General features: G+C 52.1%; 1 protein-coding gene across 1 annotated transcript in view; it reads left to right on the forward strand.

Moving 5' to 3' along the window:
* LOC131814894 (REST corepressor 3-like) overlaps window positions 1–1,704 on the forward strand; it is a 37,497-nt gene extending 35,793 nt beyond the window's left edge. The window contains 2 exon segments of the mRNA XM_059146344.1: window positions 405–646; window positions 1,117–1,704. Of these exon segments, the coding sequence (XP_059002327.1) occupies window positions 405–646; window positions 1,117–1,461 (587 nt within the window). The 3' untranslated portion in view covers window positions 1,462–1,704.
* The last annotated feature ends 15,809 nt before the right edge of the window (window positions 1,705–17,513 follow it).

Raw genomic sequence — 17,513 nt, forward strand, 5'->3', positions numbered from 1 at the left:
CATTCAGTTTTGTTTACAAACGGTGTTGCTCAAATTTAGGTGGCTGGCTACTAGGGAAATAAATGAATGTGGAATTGAGGATGGAACAAAAAATTCAATGCTTTACAATAAATGGACTGTATTTGAGAGTTCAAGAGAGGATTGGAGAAAATAACTGAGTATGTGAAAAATGGTAAGTTTCTGACTGTTCAGTTGAAGGCAAGTGGCTGGCTCGCTGAAATGACATAATTGATAGTTTTCATCTGTGACCCTGATATCTTAGTCTCTTTCTCAGAATTGAGAAATGAGCAGAGTTTATGAGAAAGGATTTTCATTGCTGGTATCTTTTGTGTGTGCATGATGTATAGTACACACAGCTCTCCTTATTGATCCTTCACAGGTGTATTATTTACTTTGCCTTCCAGGTGTCTGCAAATATGGTAAAGATTTTCAAGCTACTGCAGATGTAATTGGCAACAAGACTGTTGGCCAAGTGAAGAACTTCTTTGTAAACTACAGGCGTCGGTTTAACTTAGAGGAGGTATTGCAGGAGTGGGAAGCAGAACAAGGAACCCAGGCTTCTAATGGTGATGCTTCTACTTTAGGGGAGGAGACAAAAATTGCTTCTAATGTGGCATCAGGGAAGAGCACTGATGAAGAAGAGGAGGTGTGTTTGTGTATGGAATTTGAGCTAATATGAGTTGAGGAATCATCATTTTGTGTGGTGTTCTGTAAGGTTAATTTGTCAGAGGACTAGCTAAATGAGCATGAAAGGTTGACAATCCACTTACTCAGTGGTGCCTCTCTCGTGACTCTTAAGTCCTAAGGACATGCTAAGTTCTGATCCTAGAAGAATGGAGAATGTATTGTTCTTTCATAGTCTTATTTTTATTTCCAGTGTTAAGCTGATTACTAATAAAGATGCCTGTTTGGTAGCTTCATTGCTTTTTCAGTTTTTGGTTTTTTGTTTTGCTTTGTTTAAAATAAAAGAAGCTTGTGCTTCCAAAAAAACACTGGTGTTATGTTTTTGTTTTGTTTTGATTTGTTTTATTTTTCCTGGGACAGCCCAAGCTATATTGCATTCAGTTCATTAGGAACGCTCATCTCATACATGTATTTTTGTTTCCTCACCTCTAGGCACAGACCCCACAGGCTCCTCGGACCCTGGGTCCACCACCTCCTGCCCCATCATCCACTCCAACACCAACAGCCCCCATGGCCACTCTGAACCAGCCTCCACCACTTCTTCATCCAATACTGCCTGCTGCCCCTGCTCTTCACCGGCAGCCTCCTCCACTCCAGCAGCAGGCTCGGTTCATCCAGCCCCGGCCAACTCTAAATCAGCCTCCACCACCTCTCATTTGCCCTGCTAATTCTCTGCCGCCCCGTCTCAACCCAAGACCAGTGTTGTCCACGGTTGGTGGTCAACAGCCACCGTCACTTATTGGAATTCAGACAGATTCACAGGACTCGCTGCACTAAAATTAAACTGGACAGAGCTACAGTAACTCTTCACCCCATCATTAGACCAGTGCTCATCAGACTGATGCAAAAGAGAACAGTCCTCCTTGATACTGAGGCTGTGAACTAGTTCTGTGGCAGGGGGCTAGCATAAGTGGATGTCTAGGACATTTTTTGGTTTGTGCAACCAAACTAAATGTTATATAACAAAAAGCCTACAGTTAGCCTCCTTTCTAGAGTATATGTTCAGTACATGATCTCATAAAAGGAACAAAAGGACATTAAGTATTCTATATACTTAAGAAAGTATATAGATTTTGTTTTGTTTTGTTTTTACCATATATATTTTATTGAGATTCTTTCTATTTCTGCCTCTTCATAGTCAAGGCTCTTAGTACAGAAATACTGACGTAGGAATTGTGGAAACTCCTTAAGTTTCTTAAGGATGTTTGACTTTTTCTTTCTTCCTTAATTTAATTTTTAACAACATTTTCCTATGTTAGGAGTACAAGAATAAATAGCCTGCATTTCAGATTTTGACATATGTTCATTTAATGCATATTTTAAAAATTTCAGTGCGTATCCCTTTTTTCAAAATATCTTGCTTTTTTTTCTAAAGGAATTTTAATATATTCCTTTAAAAGAAAGCAATTTAATCAATTGCAAAGCAATTATATGAAACCACAAAGAATGTACTGAACCTACTAACCCTTAACTTACACTTTAGGGTCCTAGTGCAAAGTCCTTGCTTAAAGGTCATTGACCTGTCATCTATAAGTAATAAGAGGATTGGCGTGATAATTTTACATACAGATTTGTTGAAGTACAGTGTCTTTAAGTTCCTTGAAAATGGAGTTAATTTTGATTTTTTAAAATGCTACCTGCTTTTAACTAGTAGTTGCCTATATTTGGGGACTTTAGAAGAGAATTATATTTTGTCAGTTATGTGGAGATAGTGATAGTTATGGAAGCATTTATTTACAATGCCCTTTTTGTGTTTAGGATCTGACTTAAAATTGCCCTCATACTTATTAATATGGTCTTCATTTAATATAAAGGATGTTTTCTTGATAAATCTCTATTGTACTATTTGGATACATTTGTGGATTCCTTGCAGCCGACCTGTGCTTGTGGGTATGGTTTAGGGTTAAATCATCAACACTATTTCGTAAAATAAATCGAAGAATTTGTTCTGTGTTATCTAAAGATGCATCAGTATATTGTCTCAATTGTGCTAAGTTTTTTAAAATGCTGAGACCCCTTTTTTATAAGAAGCGAAAACATCCCAAGTCTTAATTGAACACATAAATCATTAAGCACCTACAAAGAATATTTTACAAGTAATAGTATTTCAACAATGTGTTACTAATATTTTTGATACAGCGATTTCATATTGGAATCATGACTTGTGCAAAGAGATCACTTAAATTACTATACTAGTGGAACTTAAGGCTAAATGTTTGCACATTTATATTCTCATCAGATCTAGAACTACTTCAAGAAATAGTCAACATCTAAGGCCCTTGATTTATGTTTTGAGAAGTCCTATATTCCCAATATTGGAAAAATAGTTCCTACCATTGGCTCTAACGCCCTAAGGAGCTATTATATTTAAATTCATTGATTAGTTTTAATTTTGAAGTTTAGAGCTCTGCTTTTCATAAGGACCTTATGTTCTGGCACAAACTTTTTCCAGGGTGTATCTTGTCTTTCTCATTGGATCATCTTAAAAAGTTCCTGCCCCTGGATTGTAACTAGATAAAAATCTGATTTAAAATTCTTAATATTCAAGAATTTATACTTATTTTTACTTTAAAAGCCACGGGGGGGGGAGTTATATATCTTAAAATATCTAAAGCATTTTTTTTAAAGTACTTAGATTGTCTTGCATACGTGCATACTATATGGCTTTTATTGTCTTGTCTCTTGTCAGTAGATCTTCAATATACAGTGTGTGGGGCAAGTCAGTGTGTTGGTCAGCACCAGCATCTGTCTAGCTGTTAAGTATATTATGATTCATTTAAAAATCTGTTCTATCCCAGCCATGGGCCAAGATGCTGTATCTAAGGGATATGCTGTAATTTGATTTACATACACTAGAGCACACAGAAAAAAATCTGAGCTTCATTAGTAATATGACACATGTATATAGTGAGATGTCTTATTGTGTGCTTTGCATATTTTGTAAATATTTTGCACGTCATTAATTTTCTTTTTTGTTTAAGCAGTGTTTGGCCTGGAAGAGTGATATGCTTGCTGCTTAATCAAAGGATTAAAGAGTTAAATATGTCTATGTCTTCTATTTTTATATAATTTCATGTATGAAGAATTTAGGACCTCTACACTGTGAAATTCTAAATACTGATTTTTATAAAGAAAGCAAAATCTAGAACTATTTTAATGACCATTTCATCATGTCATGGTTATCATTTTTGAAAAAAATCTACACCCAAGTATTTTTTTCATTACATAACTAAAAATAAATCACACTGTTGATACACCTGGTAATATTAATGAAAAAATATTTTTTCTATATTCTTTAATTCAAGTGTAATGTGGATGGAATTACAGGTAAGTTTTGATCAGAACTTTTCCTTAATTAATAATCCTACAATTAAATGAGTAAAATACAATATAGAATAAAGATGAAAGAAGATAAAATTCTATCTTCATATAAGCCAACATACTTTCAGGAATAGATATAGAGAGTAAACAAAGTGACAGCCATGATTTTAAAAAATATTAAGAATCTTGCCAAAGGGTACATGGGTGGCAACTGCCTTGGGCTCAGGTCGTGATCCCAAAGTCCTGGGGTGGAGTCCCACATCAGGCTCCCAGTCCCATGGGGAGTCTGCTATTCCCTCTGACTTCCCCTCGTGCTCTCTCAGGCTATCTTTCTTTCTCAAATAAATTCTTTAACAACAACAACAAAAAATTGCCAAGGTTTTTATTAAAGTATGGAGTTCAGTTAGTAAATATGTTGTACTATTTTAATGTTTCTTCCTGCTATAAGAAGTAGATTACTCACGTTAGTTATGGCTGATCACTTAACACTAGGGTATCAAGGTCTCCTCAGAACAACTAATACTCTGACTTCAAGAGAACAATATTGAGTGGGCAGAAGTCTTGTGAGATTGCTAGAAACCCCCAGCCAACTTGTTTCCAGTGCTGGGGGCTTCAGGGGAACCACCCAGGCCAGGCCCGGGGTCCTCTGAGTGTTCGCTGCCTGAACCCTGGGAGAAAGTGCTCTAAATACCAGACACATGAGTGGCATGAATTATCTCAGAACACTGGCCAACCCCACCCTCTACTCAGCCGCCTGGGGAACCCACATCAGTGCTGGAAGATCGGGCCTGCCATACCCCAGGCCCTAACCCTAGGTTGGGTTTTCAGGCTTCTGTCCCCAAAAACCTGGCACCCAAGCCTTGTAGATGGGGGACCCCAGAGCCATACACCAGTAGTCTGCCTGCCACCCAGGAGGAAACCGTGTTGTTTGGAGCTGCAAAGAACTTTCAGAGAAGGAGGAAACTGCATGCCCTGCCTGAGGGAACCCCCACCTTCGGTGGCCCCCTGGCCACAAACCCGGAGCCTGATGCACCGACTGACCCCCACCCTCAACTCAGCCGCCTGGGGAATACCACCTCAGTGCAGGCAGATCAAGCCTGCTGTGCCCCTAGGCAACCTAACTCAAACCCTAGGTTGCATTTTCAGGCTTCTGTCCCCAGAGGTATGGCCCCAAAGCCCTCCAGGTTGGGGACCCCTGAGTCACACCACAGGACTCTGCCTGCCAGCCAGGAGAAAACCATGCCATTCAGAGATGCATAGAACCCTCAGAGTGAGAGAAACCTGCATGCCCTCCTAAGGCCAACCCTGCTTTCAGGGCTCCCCCAACCCCTGGGCACAAATCCAGAGCCTGATTGTCAGCCTTAACCTCTCCATCAACTCTGCCCCCAAGGGAGCTTGTCTCTGTGGGAACCCTCAGGGGAGCCGCATGGGCCCAGCCTGTGGCCCCGGATGGTTGCAACACGCACCTAGCAAGAAAGCATTCCAAACTTTGGCACGCATGCGGCCCAAATGGAAGCACAAGGTCAGCTATTTCTCACGAGTTTTGGGGCCCAATTGCTATCGATTTGGGCAGAAAGCTCACGAGAATTGGCTGAAAAATCCCCAGTGAACTCACTTCTGGTGGCACAGGCCACAGGGCTGCCACCTAGGCTTGGCCCGGGATCCTGAGTGGTCATGCCCCAAATCCTATAAGAAAGCCCATGTGAGCCAGGCACACATGAGGCCGATGCCTCCCACTAATCAGTCCCCTGCGGTGTGTGCCCCGGCACTGGTGGGTCAGACTTGCCAGACCCCTAGGCCCTCACCCTATCCCTCAGTTGGGTTTTCAGGCTTCCATACCCAGGGACCTGTCCCCCAAGCCCTCCAGATTGGGGAGCCCTGAGCCATACCCCAGGACTCCGCCTACCACTCAGGAGGAATCAGTGCCATCTGGATTTGCGCAAAAGCCTTAGAGCGGGAGAAATGTGCATGCCCCTCTTGAGTCCACCCTCAACAACCCACTGGGCCACAGACATGGAGGCTGACACTCATCCAGACCCCCTCCCTCCACTCTGCCGCTGGAAAGCTCCTGTGGGCAGAGGCCCTCAGGGGAGCCACATACCAGCCCATGTCCCGGGATAGCCGTGACATGCACCTAGCGAGAAAGTGCTCTAGACAGTGGACAACAGTGCGACCCAACTCGCCACCCAACAGTGTCCAATTCTTACGAGCTTTCTGCCCAAATCGATATCAATACAGGCAGAAAGCTCATGAGAATTGGCAAGATAATGTCCAGTGAACTCGCTTTGGGTGGCACGGTTCCATAGGGCCATTTCCTGGCCTTGCACAGGGTCATGAGTGGTCGCAGCCTGGACCCTGTGAGAAGGCCCTCAATGAGTCAGGCACACATGTGGCCAACCCATCCCACTACTCAGGCCCCTGGGGTCCCTGTCCCAGCGCTGGCAGATCAGGCCTGCCATGCCCCTAGGCCCTGACCCTAAACCTCAGTTGAGTTTTCAGGCTTCTGTCCCCAGGGGCCTGTCCCCCAATCTCTCCAGATTAGGGACTCCAGAGCCAAATGCTAGGAATCTGCTGGCCACCCACTAGGAAACCATGCCATTTGGAGCTGTGCAGAACTCTCAGACTGGGAGAAACCCACATGCCTCCCTGAGGCCAATTGCAGTGGCCCCCCTGGCCATGAAACCTGGAGCCTGATACACCACCTGACCTCAGTCCTTCACTCAGCCCCCTGGGGATCCTGCCTCAGTGCTGGCAGACTGGGCCTGCTATGCCCCTACACCCTAACCCTAACCCTCGGTTGGGTTTTCAGGCTTCCTTCCCCAGAGACCTGGCCCCCATGCCTTTCAGACTGGGGACCACTGAGCCACACCCCAGGACTCTGGCTGCCACCCAGGAGGAAATTGTGCCATTCGGAGCTGTGCAAAACCCTCAGAGCAGGAGAAACATGCATGCACCCTCAAACCCACCCCCACCTTCGGCGACACACCAGGCGACAAACATGGAGGCTGACTCTCAGCTGGACCCACTCCCTCAATTCTTCCCCCGAAATGCTCCCCTGGTCAGGGGCCCTTGAGGGAGATGCATGAACCTGGCCCATGTTCCTGGATGGCCTGACAAGTACCCACCTAGTGAGAAAGCACTCTAGACTGCCAGCGTGGCTGGAATTGCCACCCAATGCCAGCCAAGTCTCATGATCTTTCTGCCCAAATCAATATCGATATTGATTTGGGCAGAAAGATTGTGAGATAAGAATTGGCTGGAAAGCCCCTGGGGAACTCATTTCCGGTGGCACAGGCCCGCAGTCCCACTGCCTGGGACTGGCTGGGGTTCCCGAGTGGTCGCAGCCCAAATCACGTGAGAAAGCCCTCTGAAAGCCACACTCACGTGTGGCCAAAATCACCCTCTACTCAGCCCCCTGGGGCGCCCATCCCAGTGCTGTAACTCTCGGTTGGGTTACAGACTTCTGTCCCCAGGGGCCTGTCCCCTGAGCCCTCCTGATTGAGGACTCAAGACATAGACCCAAGGAGTCTGCCTGCAACCCAGGAGGAGGCCATGCCATTCAGAGCTGCACAAAACCCTCAGACTGGGAGAAACCCACATGCCTCCCTGAGGACATGACCACCTTTGGCAGTGCCCCCTGGCAACACCCGGAGCCTGACGGGCCACCTGACTCCTGTCCTCAACTTAGCACCCGTGTGCTATGTGATACATCCCAGACCCATATTAGTAGTCATGATGGTGGTAATTTAACTGTGGATTTTAAACACCTTCAAGATACTATTCAAGGCATTCCCTGTGATCCTTACCATCAGTTCCATGTGTGAGTTTCACTCAAAGGATTAATGATATTTTATCTGATGTAAACCCCTTTGCTTGGATCAAAACACTGGTGCTGGCATTATAGGTGGAATGATGACACTTTTTATTGCTATAATCATTTTATGCTTAGTCCTCAGATGCTCATGGAAATCTTTCTGACGACTAATGGTTCAAGAACTTGCAAAACGGATTTTGCTGCTTCTGCATTAACAAAAAGGGGGAAATGTAACCATCCCTCAGAATGATAGGCTGCTTGAAATATCACTAATGAGAAATTGTACTGGTCATGCAAGCCTGCTTGACGATGCCCTTGAGAAACCCCGAACTAGCAGCAGGCCTCCGGGGGAGAGGAGGATACGGGTCCTTGAAGCCCAGCCGCTCAGGCGGGAACATCGCCCGTTTCCCTTTACCGTGGTCTCCCTGCCTCCGGAAAGCCTGCTGTTAAAATCATCCCTTTCTGTGCGCTTGCTCAGCCAAAAATTCCATGCTGCTGGGCCAGGCACAGCCTACTCTGTTTACCTGCAAGACTATGGTCTATGTAGGACTCCCATTCCTTCTGGTTGACCTACAAGACCCAAGACTAATGTATAACCTCCTCGTTCGTTGGCTGTGATCTTGTATCTAATCAATACGGGACTGAGGAGTTTTGGGGGTGACAGTCCTTTCAGCGTCGCCCTTGCTCCCTCCCTCTCCCAGGTGACTTGTTTCTTCCTCATTCTTCTCCCGAGTGCCATCAGGAAGGGGCCCCCAAATGCCTGGCAGAGGGAAGAGATGCACGGAGGGAGGCCTGGTGCTTGTATGAAGTGGGATGTCACTCAGCGCTCAGGGAGCTGTCATACCCTCAAGGCAAAGCTGTCCTTCTTTGCCCTGAGCCACAGTCTTGGATGCCAGACCCATACTCTAGGCCAGGAGTGTCTTTACATCGCCCTCGGGCTGTGAAGCAAGAAGATTCCGTGGGGTCCCCAGTGGGAGAGGAGCAGCGCTTCCTATAGGCAAGGGTGAGTCTCCCCAGTTTGCCCTCCCCAGGCCAGGGTTCTCCCAGGCCCATCCCCGAAACGGAAAACCTACTCTCACTCTTCAAGGGTCTGTCCTTCCAGCCCTACCCGCTCCGCTGGGCCACGGGAACCTGGAAACGGTGGCGTCTGGCTTCCCATGCCAGCATCCATTCGGCCCCCAACTTTTGCCCACATGACCCACAGAGGAGACTCAAGAGAGCTATGCAGAGAAACTAGAACAGGCTTTAAGTAATGAACACTACCTAAAGGTTCTGAGAGGAACGTGGGGAGAGGGGAGGGGAAATCTGTGGGCAGCGGCAGGAGTCCCAGGAGCTGTGGGACTGGAGGCCAAAGGGACACGATCTCCGTGTACTGTCCCAAGGCCCATGGCCCCTGGGATCACAGACGAGGCCTCAGGCCCCCGCCTTCCTTAAAAATGGTAGGTCAGGGATTGGGAAGTTTTCCCAATGTTGTATGGCAGGCTGGGAGTCCCGTCTTGCTCTAGTACCAGGCTTGATTTGTGTCTCCCGTTCCACACTAGTCTTGCACCGGTGTCACATGGAAGTACACCACTAGATACTTCTCCAGGTAGCTATTGGCTCAGCCGAGCCTCTGCCTCTTGGGCCCTTAGGAAGTGGGCTGTGATGGGGGAGAAGATGGTTTCTTGCACGGTACAGCTCTTTTACGTCCTCTTAGGTGCTGGGCACGGGATGACGGGTTCTTGGTGGCAAGGCTGGTGTGGGCCGTGCTGACCACAGAGGCGGTGGTGCTAGGAGGAGAGGCCAGGACGCCCCCGACCCCACAGGCCGACTTGCAGGAAGTGCCGCCCTCTGATCTTGACCTCTGCTTGGTCTTGTGCCTGGGGATGTGACTAGAGGGAGGAGCACTCGGGGCTCCCGACACAGGCTGGTTTGTTGTGCTGGCTCCCGTGGTCCCCGACAGGGTGCTCTGGCGTGGGCGGCCCCCTGTGTTCGGGCCCAGGCTTGCCCTGGAGCCCTGGGGGCCACTTGGGGCCCTACTCGTTGCTGCTGCGATGCAGAGTGCCCCAAATCTGGAGCACAGATCGGCAACATCATCTCCTCTCCCCAAAACTGGGGATGCTGCCGAAAGCCCCATGCTGATGGGGGCCGGCATTGTGGTGTCAGTTGGGGGACCGGGGTGCTGGCTGTTGGGCCCAGCATGGGACACAGCACCGGACAGCTGTGGGGCCTCTGTCAAGGCAGGGGCAGCGGCAGTGGTCTGGGATGTGCAGGAAGACGGCTTGTTGCCCGGTGAAGCTCTTTTGCACCTAATCAATCTCTGGGCAGGGGATGAGGGGGTCTTGGTGGCAAGGCTGGTGTGGGCCGTGCTGACCACAGAGGCGGCGGTGCTAGGAGGAGAGGCCAGGACGCCCCCGTCCCCACGGGCAGCCTTGCTGGAAGTGCCGCCGTCCGATGTGGACCTCTCCTTGGTCTGGTGCCTGGGGATGTGACTAGAGGGAGGAGCACTCGGGGCTCCCAACAAAGGCTGGTTCTTTGTGCTGGCTCCGGTGGTCCCCGACAGGGTGCTCTGGTGTGGGCGGCCCCCTGTGTTCGGGCCCAGGCTTGCCCTGGAGCCCTGCTGGCCACTTGTGGCCCTGCTCCTTGCTGCTGCGATGCAGAGTGCCCCAAATCTGGAGCACAGATCGGCAACATCATCTCCTCTCCCCAAAACTGCGGGTGCTGACGAAAGCCCCATGCTGATGGGGGCCAGCATTGTGGTGCCAGTTGGGGGGCTGGGATGCTGGCTGTTGGGCCCAACATGGGACACAGCACCGGGCATTAGGGGGGCCGCTGTCTTGCCAGGGGCAGCGGCAGTGGGCTGGGAAGTGCAGGAAGACGGCTTGTTGCCCGGTGAAGCTCTTTTGCACCTAATCAATCTCTGGGCAGGGGATGAGGGGGTCTTGGTGGCAAGGCTGGTGTGGGCCGTGCTGACCACAGAGGCGGTGGTGCTAGGAGGAGAGGCCAGGACACCCCCGTCCCCACGGGCAGCCTTGCTGGAAGTACCGCCGTCCAATGTGGACCTCTCCTTTGTCTGGTGCCTGGGGATGTGACTAGAGGGAGGAGCACTCGGGGCTCCCGACACAGGCTCGTTTGTTGTGCTGGCTCCCGTGGTCCCCGATGGGGTGCTCTGGCATGGGTGGCCCCCTGTGTTCAGGCCCAGGCTTGCCCTGGAGCCCTGCGGGCCACTTGGGCCCCTGCTCATTGCTGTTGCGATGCAGAGTGCCCCAAATCTGGAGCACAGATCGGCAACATCATCTCCTCTCCCCAAAACTGCGGGTGCTGACGAAAGCCCCATGCTGATGGGGGCCAGCATTGTGGTGCCAGTTGGGGAGCCGTGGTGTTGGCTGTTGGGCCCAGCATGGGACACAGTGCCCGGCATTTGGGGGGCCGCTGTCAAGCCAGGGGCAGCGGTAGTGGGCTGGGAAGTGCAGGAAGATGGCTTGTTGCCCGGTGAAGCTCTTTTGCCCCTAATCAATCTCTGGGCAGGGGATGAGGGGGTCTTGGTGGCAAGGCTGGTGTGGTCCGTGCTGACCACAAAGGCGGTGGTGCTAGGAGAGGCCAGGACGCCCCCGTCCCCACGGGCAGCCTTGCTGGAAGTGCCGCCCTCTGATCTCGACCTCTGCTTGGTCTTGTGCCTGGGGATGTGACTAGAGGGAGGAGCACTCGGGGCTCCCGACAAAGGCTGGTTCGTTGTGCTGGCTACCGTGGTCCTCGACAGGGTGCTCTGGCGTGGGCGGCCTCCTGTGTTCGGGCCCAGGCTTGCCCTGGAGCCCTGCGGGCCACTTGGGCCCCTGCTCGTTGCTGTTGTGATGCAGAGTGCCCCAAATCTGGAGCACAGATCGGCAACATCATCTCCTCTCCCCAAAACTGGGGGTGCTGCCGAAAGCCCCATGCTGATGGGGGCCGGCATTGTGGTGCCCATTGGGGGGCCGGGGTGCTGGCTGTTGGGCCCAGCATGGGACACAGCGCTGGGTATTTGGGGGGCCGCTGTCAAGCCAGGGGCAGCGGTAGTGGGCTGGGATGTGCAGGAAGATGGCTTGTTGCCCGGTGAAGCTCTTTTGCCCCTAATCAATCTCTGGGCAGGGGATGAGGGGGTCTTGGTGGCAAGGCTGGTGTGGGCCGTGCTGACCACAAAGGCGGTGGTGCTAGGAGAGGCCAGGACGCCCCCGTCCCCACGGGCAGCCTTGCTGGAAGTGCTGCCCTCTGATCTCGACCTCTGCTTGGTCTTGTGCCTGGGGATGTGACTAGAGGGAGGAGCACTCGGGGCTCCCGACACAGGCTGGTTCGTTGTGCTGGCTCCAGTGGTCCCCAACAGGGTGCTCTGGTGTGGGCGGCCCCCTGTGTTCGGGCCCAGGCTTGCCCTGGAGCCCTGGGGGCCACTTGGGGCCCTGCTTGTTGCTGCTGCGATGCAGAGTGCCCCAAATCTGGAGCACAGATCGGCAACATCATCTCCTCTCCCCAAAACTGGGGGTGCTGCCGAAAGCCCCATGCTGATGGGGGCCGGAATTGTGGTGCTAGTTGGGGGGCCGTGGTGCTGGCTGTTGGGCCCAGCATGGGACATGGTGCCAAGTACCTGGGTGGCAACTGCCAAGCCAGGGGCAGCTGCAGTGGGCTGTGATGTGGTGGAAGATGGCTTATTACACCATGCAGCTCTTTTGCACTTAATCAGTCGTTGGGCAGGGGATGAGGGGGTCTTGGTGGCAAGGCTGCTCTGGGCCTTGCTGACCAGGGACGTGGGGCCACTAGGAGGAAAGGCCAGGATGCTCCCGTCCCTGCAGGCGGCCTTGCTGGAAGTGCTGTAGCCGTCTGATCTAGACCTCTTCCTGCTCAGGTTCCTGGGCATGTGACTGAAGGGAGGGAAACTCGGGGCTCCCGACACAGGCTGGTTCGTCGTGCTGGCTCCAGCGGTCCCCGACAAGGTGCTCTGGCGTGGGCAGCCCCCTGTGTTCGGGCCCAGGCTTGCCCTGGAGCCCTGCGGGCCATTTGGGGCCCTGCTCGTTGCTGCTGTGATGCAGAGAGCCCCTAATCTGGAGCACAGGCCTGCAACATTATCTCCTCTCCCCAAAACTGTGGGTGCTGCCGAAAGCCCCATGCTGATGGGGGCCAGCATTGTGGTGCCAGTTGGGGGGCCGGGGTGCTGGCTGTTGGGCCCAGCATGGGATACAGCGCTGGGCAACTGGGGGGCCGCTGTCAAGCCAGGGGCAGCAGCTGCGCCAGGGGCGAGGCCAGCAGAGGAGGTAACTGAGCCTGGCTGGGCACTGGCACGGGTCCCCCGGGAGGCAGATGCGGGTAAGGGAACCATATAACCTACCTCCTGCCCAAGGACAGCTGGACTACTGCCGTGCTCAGGGCCTGGAGTGGGTCTGGAGCCTGAGCTGCCGGCTGTCCACGCGCGGGAGAGATTTGAAGGGTGCTGGCTCCGGGCCACTGCCCACCAACAGCCCCGAGTGGGGCATGGCCAGTGGATCCCGGGTTGCCCCTACCTCCAGGCAGTGCAGGCAGCCCTGGGGGGACTGTGAATGAGGCTGTGATGTCCCCGGACAGCATCGAGGGGGCCTGGGTAGATGCAACATTGCTCCCACTGCAGCCAGGGTGAGACCCCAAGGGGTGAGGCTGGGAAGAACTGGAGCAGTCCCTGGAGGTGACCTGGGAGTCAGAGGCTGGCAGGGGAGCAGCCACTGCAGCAGGCAGGGCCAAGGCACTGGATGGGCTAGCTGGGCCACAGCTGCAGGTGGCCTCTGTGTCCCCTCGAAGAGCATCTTGGATGCGCTGGAGAGCAGCTTTTTTTCCCCGGTCCAGGTCCTCAACAGTCACTCGAAACCCTGGCTCAGGGGGTGATGGCAGCCTCAGAGGCTCCCCTCGCCTGTGTGGCAGCAGAGGAAACTTGCGTTTTCGGGGCCTGGAACAGTCAGCTGGGGATGAATAGGTCCTCTGCGCTGCCTTCTGCCCCGTGGTGGTATCGGCAGCCTTTTCCGGCTGGTTCTTTTGGCAAAGTGCAGGCACTCCGGCAGGACACAAGGGCCTCTCTTGGCTGACTTTTTTGGGGGACCTCGGGGGCTGTGAGGCCTGACTTGTGGCCAGACGCCTTTTCTTCTGGACCGGGTGGCAGCCCCTGGTGGAACTGTAAGAGCTGGTGATGGCATTTCGAGTGGGGCAGCAGCTCCTGTGGGAGCTGGGGGACTTCTTATTGTATGGGTCTTCTGAGCTCTCTTTCCGGGGGACGGCTCTCAGCAGAGGCCCAGGCCTGGGCACAAAGGAAGAGAGGCCTCCGTGGACCCCCAGGCGCCTAAATGCCCCCTGTGGGGCCTCAGTGCCTTTAGGGTCCTTTCTGTGAGTCTCTATCTGGGCTGTCCCTTTGCCGCTCTGTCTGGGATTTCTGCACACCTGCTCCGCTGTGGAGTCACCATGGTCATTTCTGGGTGCTGAGGGCCGCAGCCCAGTGATGACCCGCTTCTGCAGCAGACAGGGGGTGACCGTATCCACGATGGACTCGGAGCGGCAGCGGCAGGACATCTGTGATGCGGCATCTGACAGCACTGACTTCAGCTGGCAGCCCCACCTACAGGAGGAGGTAAGAAGCCCCAGAAGAAAGTGCGGGGTCGCCAGGGTCCCGGAGTACCTTCTCCAAGCTGCTAGGACAGAGCGTGGATGCCAACTTGCGGGGTACTTGGAGGACCGCCTGTGAGTGGACCCCGGGGCGTGGACCGCCGGGCGAGCCCTGGCCTCCAAGAGTTGTCTGCGGCCACAGTGAGCCCGGTGGGGGCGGACCAGCCCTCCTGGCAGGTGCGGACCCCGCAGAGCCCGGGGATGGGGGGAGGGGCATGGCCTGCTCAAGGAGGTGCCCATAGAGCAGTCTGGTAAGGTCAGACGCTGAGGATAGCGAACTAGGCTCGCAGCGCTCTCCTTCAGCTGCCAAGTCAGGGCTGAAGGCCTAGAGCACAATGCGGGGCCTGTTGCCAGGACACAGCTTTAGAACCTGGAACCTGAGGAGTGAGCGCGCGTGCAGGAACCCCTGTGCACGCGCACAGCTTCTGTTGGGTCACCGCCCAGTGCAAGAATCAGGCCTGCAGAGGCGCCATGGGGGGTCAACTCCCTCGTTCCCAACCCTTGGGGGATTCACAGATCTTTTGGGCTTGAAGGCTGAACTGAGGAAGGGGAACGGGAGTGCAGTGGGTGCCAGCCATCTCCCCTGGCTGGGCCTGAAGCACTAAGGGACAAGAGTTGGTCCCATAGCCGCGCCCCTGCAGACCCATCAGCCGGGCATGGCAGGGCTACATGCATTTTCTCTTCCCTGGGCAAGTGCCTGCATTGCCTCCTTCTCTGGGTGTCAGGCCCTTTGGTTCTGGGTGACATCTTGGATGGTGGGCTCACATGTTGTGCGACTCTGGCCTCTAGGAGACGCTCTGAAGACCTTTAGGGTTCTTTACCCATTTTGATTAATCCAGCAACAGGGTGAAAGTCCAAGTGGGCATTCCTGGTGCTCTCTGGGCTTTTCTCTCTCGCTGCTGCTGCCACTTGGAACCGAATTCTCACCACTGACTGCGGCAACTGCCGTGCCAAGTTCTTCATGTCTGTCCATCCCTATCCAGTCCTCAGAGGCACTTTAAGAAGGAGGGAGTCTTCTCCCCCCTGTTCCGTAGTTGGGGACGCTGAGACACGCAGATGATTCACCGCCTGTCCCAGGCCACCCAGCTGGCAGGCTGATGCCACCCCGAGTCCATGCTGAGAGCTGGGTCCTAGAGGTTTGCAGGCCTGGCTAGAGCTCAGGCCCTGACCTTCCCTCATCCGTATAGGTCTTAGAGCTTGTTGGACACAGGTGGGAAGGGGGAGAAGGTGCTGAGCAGCCCCCACACTGGGACTGGGGCTTGAGAGGGGGCTGATCCCTGTAACCTGGCCCTGACCCCGACAGCTACATTTGCAGTGTGGCCCATAGGCGGGGTGGACCCCTGTCCCCCACAGGGCCCTTTGCCACTCTTCCAGGAAGTACAGCTTGGGCTTTAAGGGTGCTGGCCTGAACATGCAAGAAAGGTGGCCTGGGGGCTGAGAGATGACGCTGACTGCCGTGGACACGGTGGCAGGTAGTTGGGAAAGATGGGGCAGCAAGCAGACAGAGAAGCAGAGAAGGGACAGCACTGCAGAAGGAGGTGGTAGGGGAGAGGAACAGAGGGGACTGACAACACACACACACACAAGCACATGCACACACACACACAGAGAAACAGGGCAGATAGGAAAGAGGGGAGGAGCAGCGACCCAGGGATACAGTGAGGCCATCTAGATCCTGCTCTTCCTCCTGGCTGCTCGTCAGGTCCCCAGTGGGCAGGTCACCCCCACTATGTCCTAGTCAGTCTCTTCCTCATGTGCATAGCAGTTTGGTGGGACCCTGTACCTGCTTGCACAAATGGGTGGCATCTACCGTTCCCTGTGTCCAGGGCTGGCCTAGTACCAGAGCTTTCATCTGCTCATGACCCAACCCACACCAGTGGCACACAGAGACTTCAAGCAATGAGAGCTCCTGAGGCCACAGACATGCTTCTGGGGGCTCAGGAGGCTGAAAACTTGGCCTGGGAAGAGACTTTCTTTCCCTGGCAGTTAGCAGCTAAAAACGGTTCCCCCCAGGCCAGGAGCCAGCTGTGTTCTTGGATAGTCTCTGATCATGGAGTTGAACATGCTTTCCAATTGTTCAGTAACGGGAGTCCCAACATAACCGGGCTCACATATTTTTATATGTGGATATAGATTTTTATCTATCCGTAGAAAAAATGACAAAATTCTTTGTTTTTAGAGGTTATTTCTCATACCTGAATTCATCTCTACACCGTGGGGGGTGGGGTGGGCGGACTCAAACTCACAACCCTGAGACCAAGCATCACACACTCCACCGAATGAGCCACCCGGGCAGCTTGTCTTTTTAGAGGCTATTTCTAAAATTCTGCCTTAAAATTTTTTAAAGATTTTATTTACATATTTGTCAGAGAGAGATGGAGAGCACAGGGGGAGGGGTTGTAGCAGGGGGGAAGCGGACTCCCCTTTGAGCAGGGAACCAATGCGGGCCTCCATTCCAGGACCCCGGTATCATGACCTGAGGAAAGGCAGATGCTTAACACACATAGACAGTCAGGGGTCCCAAAAATTCTGCCTTGAATTATCAATTTATTTATTTCTTATTAATTGCATTAATTATTAATTATTAATTTTTATTTTATTACTTGTCCTTTATTAATTTTATTTTAAAATTAATTTATTTTATTATTTTATTTATTATTATCATCATTATTATTTAGCATTTATTTTATTTTATTCTTTATTTATTATTTAAGGACAAGCTTAGGGAGTCTGTGACACTCACCCAGGCTCCCTGTGAGCCTGCTGTCTGGGACTATAAATAGGAACATTTGCTGATAGAACTGTAGGCCAAGGCAAAAATGGCTCTCTGGACATGTATCTAGGGACCTAAAGAATCAGAAATAAAGATTGGTCACTGACTAACTAAACCTACATTCCCAGAGCTAAAAGCAGATCCCTCTGAAAATAGAGAATTCCAACAATAAAGTGAAAATGAACAGCAAGAAAGTCAAATGACTCAAACATCAATATCAAAAAGCAAAGGCATGTCATGACTGAAACAAAGCAGAAGGCCCTTGAAAGTAGTCACTGATGTGACCAAAATAAT

Source organism: Mustela lutreola, chromosome 14 (genome assembly GCF_030435805.1).
Source record: "Mustela lutreola isolate mMusLut2 chromosome 14, mMusLut2.pri, whole genome shotgun sequence".
Lineage (NCBI taxonomy): Eukaryota > Metazoa > Chordata > Mammalia > Carnivora > Mustelidae > Mustela > Mustela lutreola.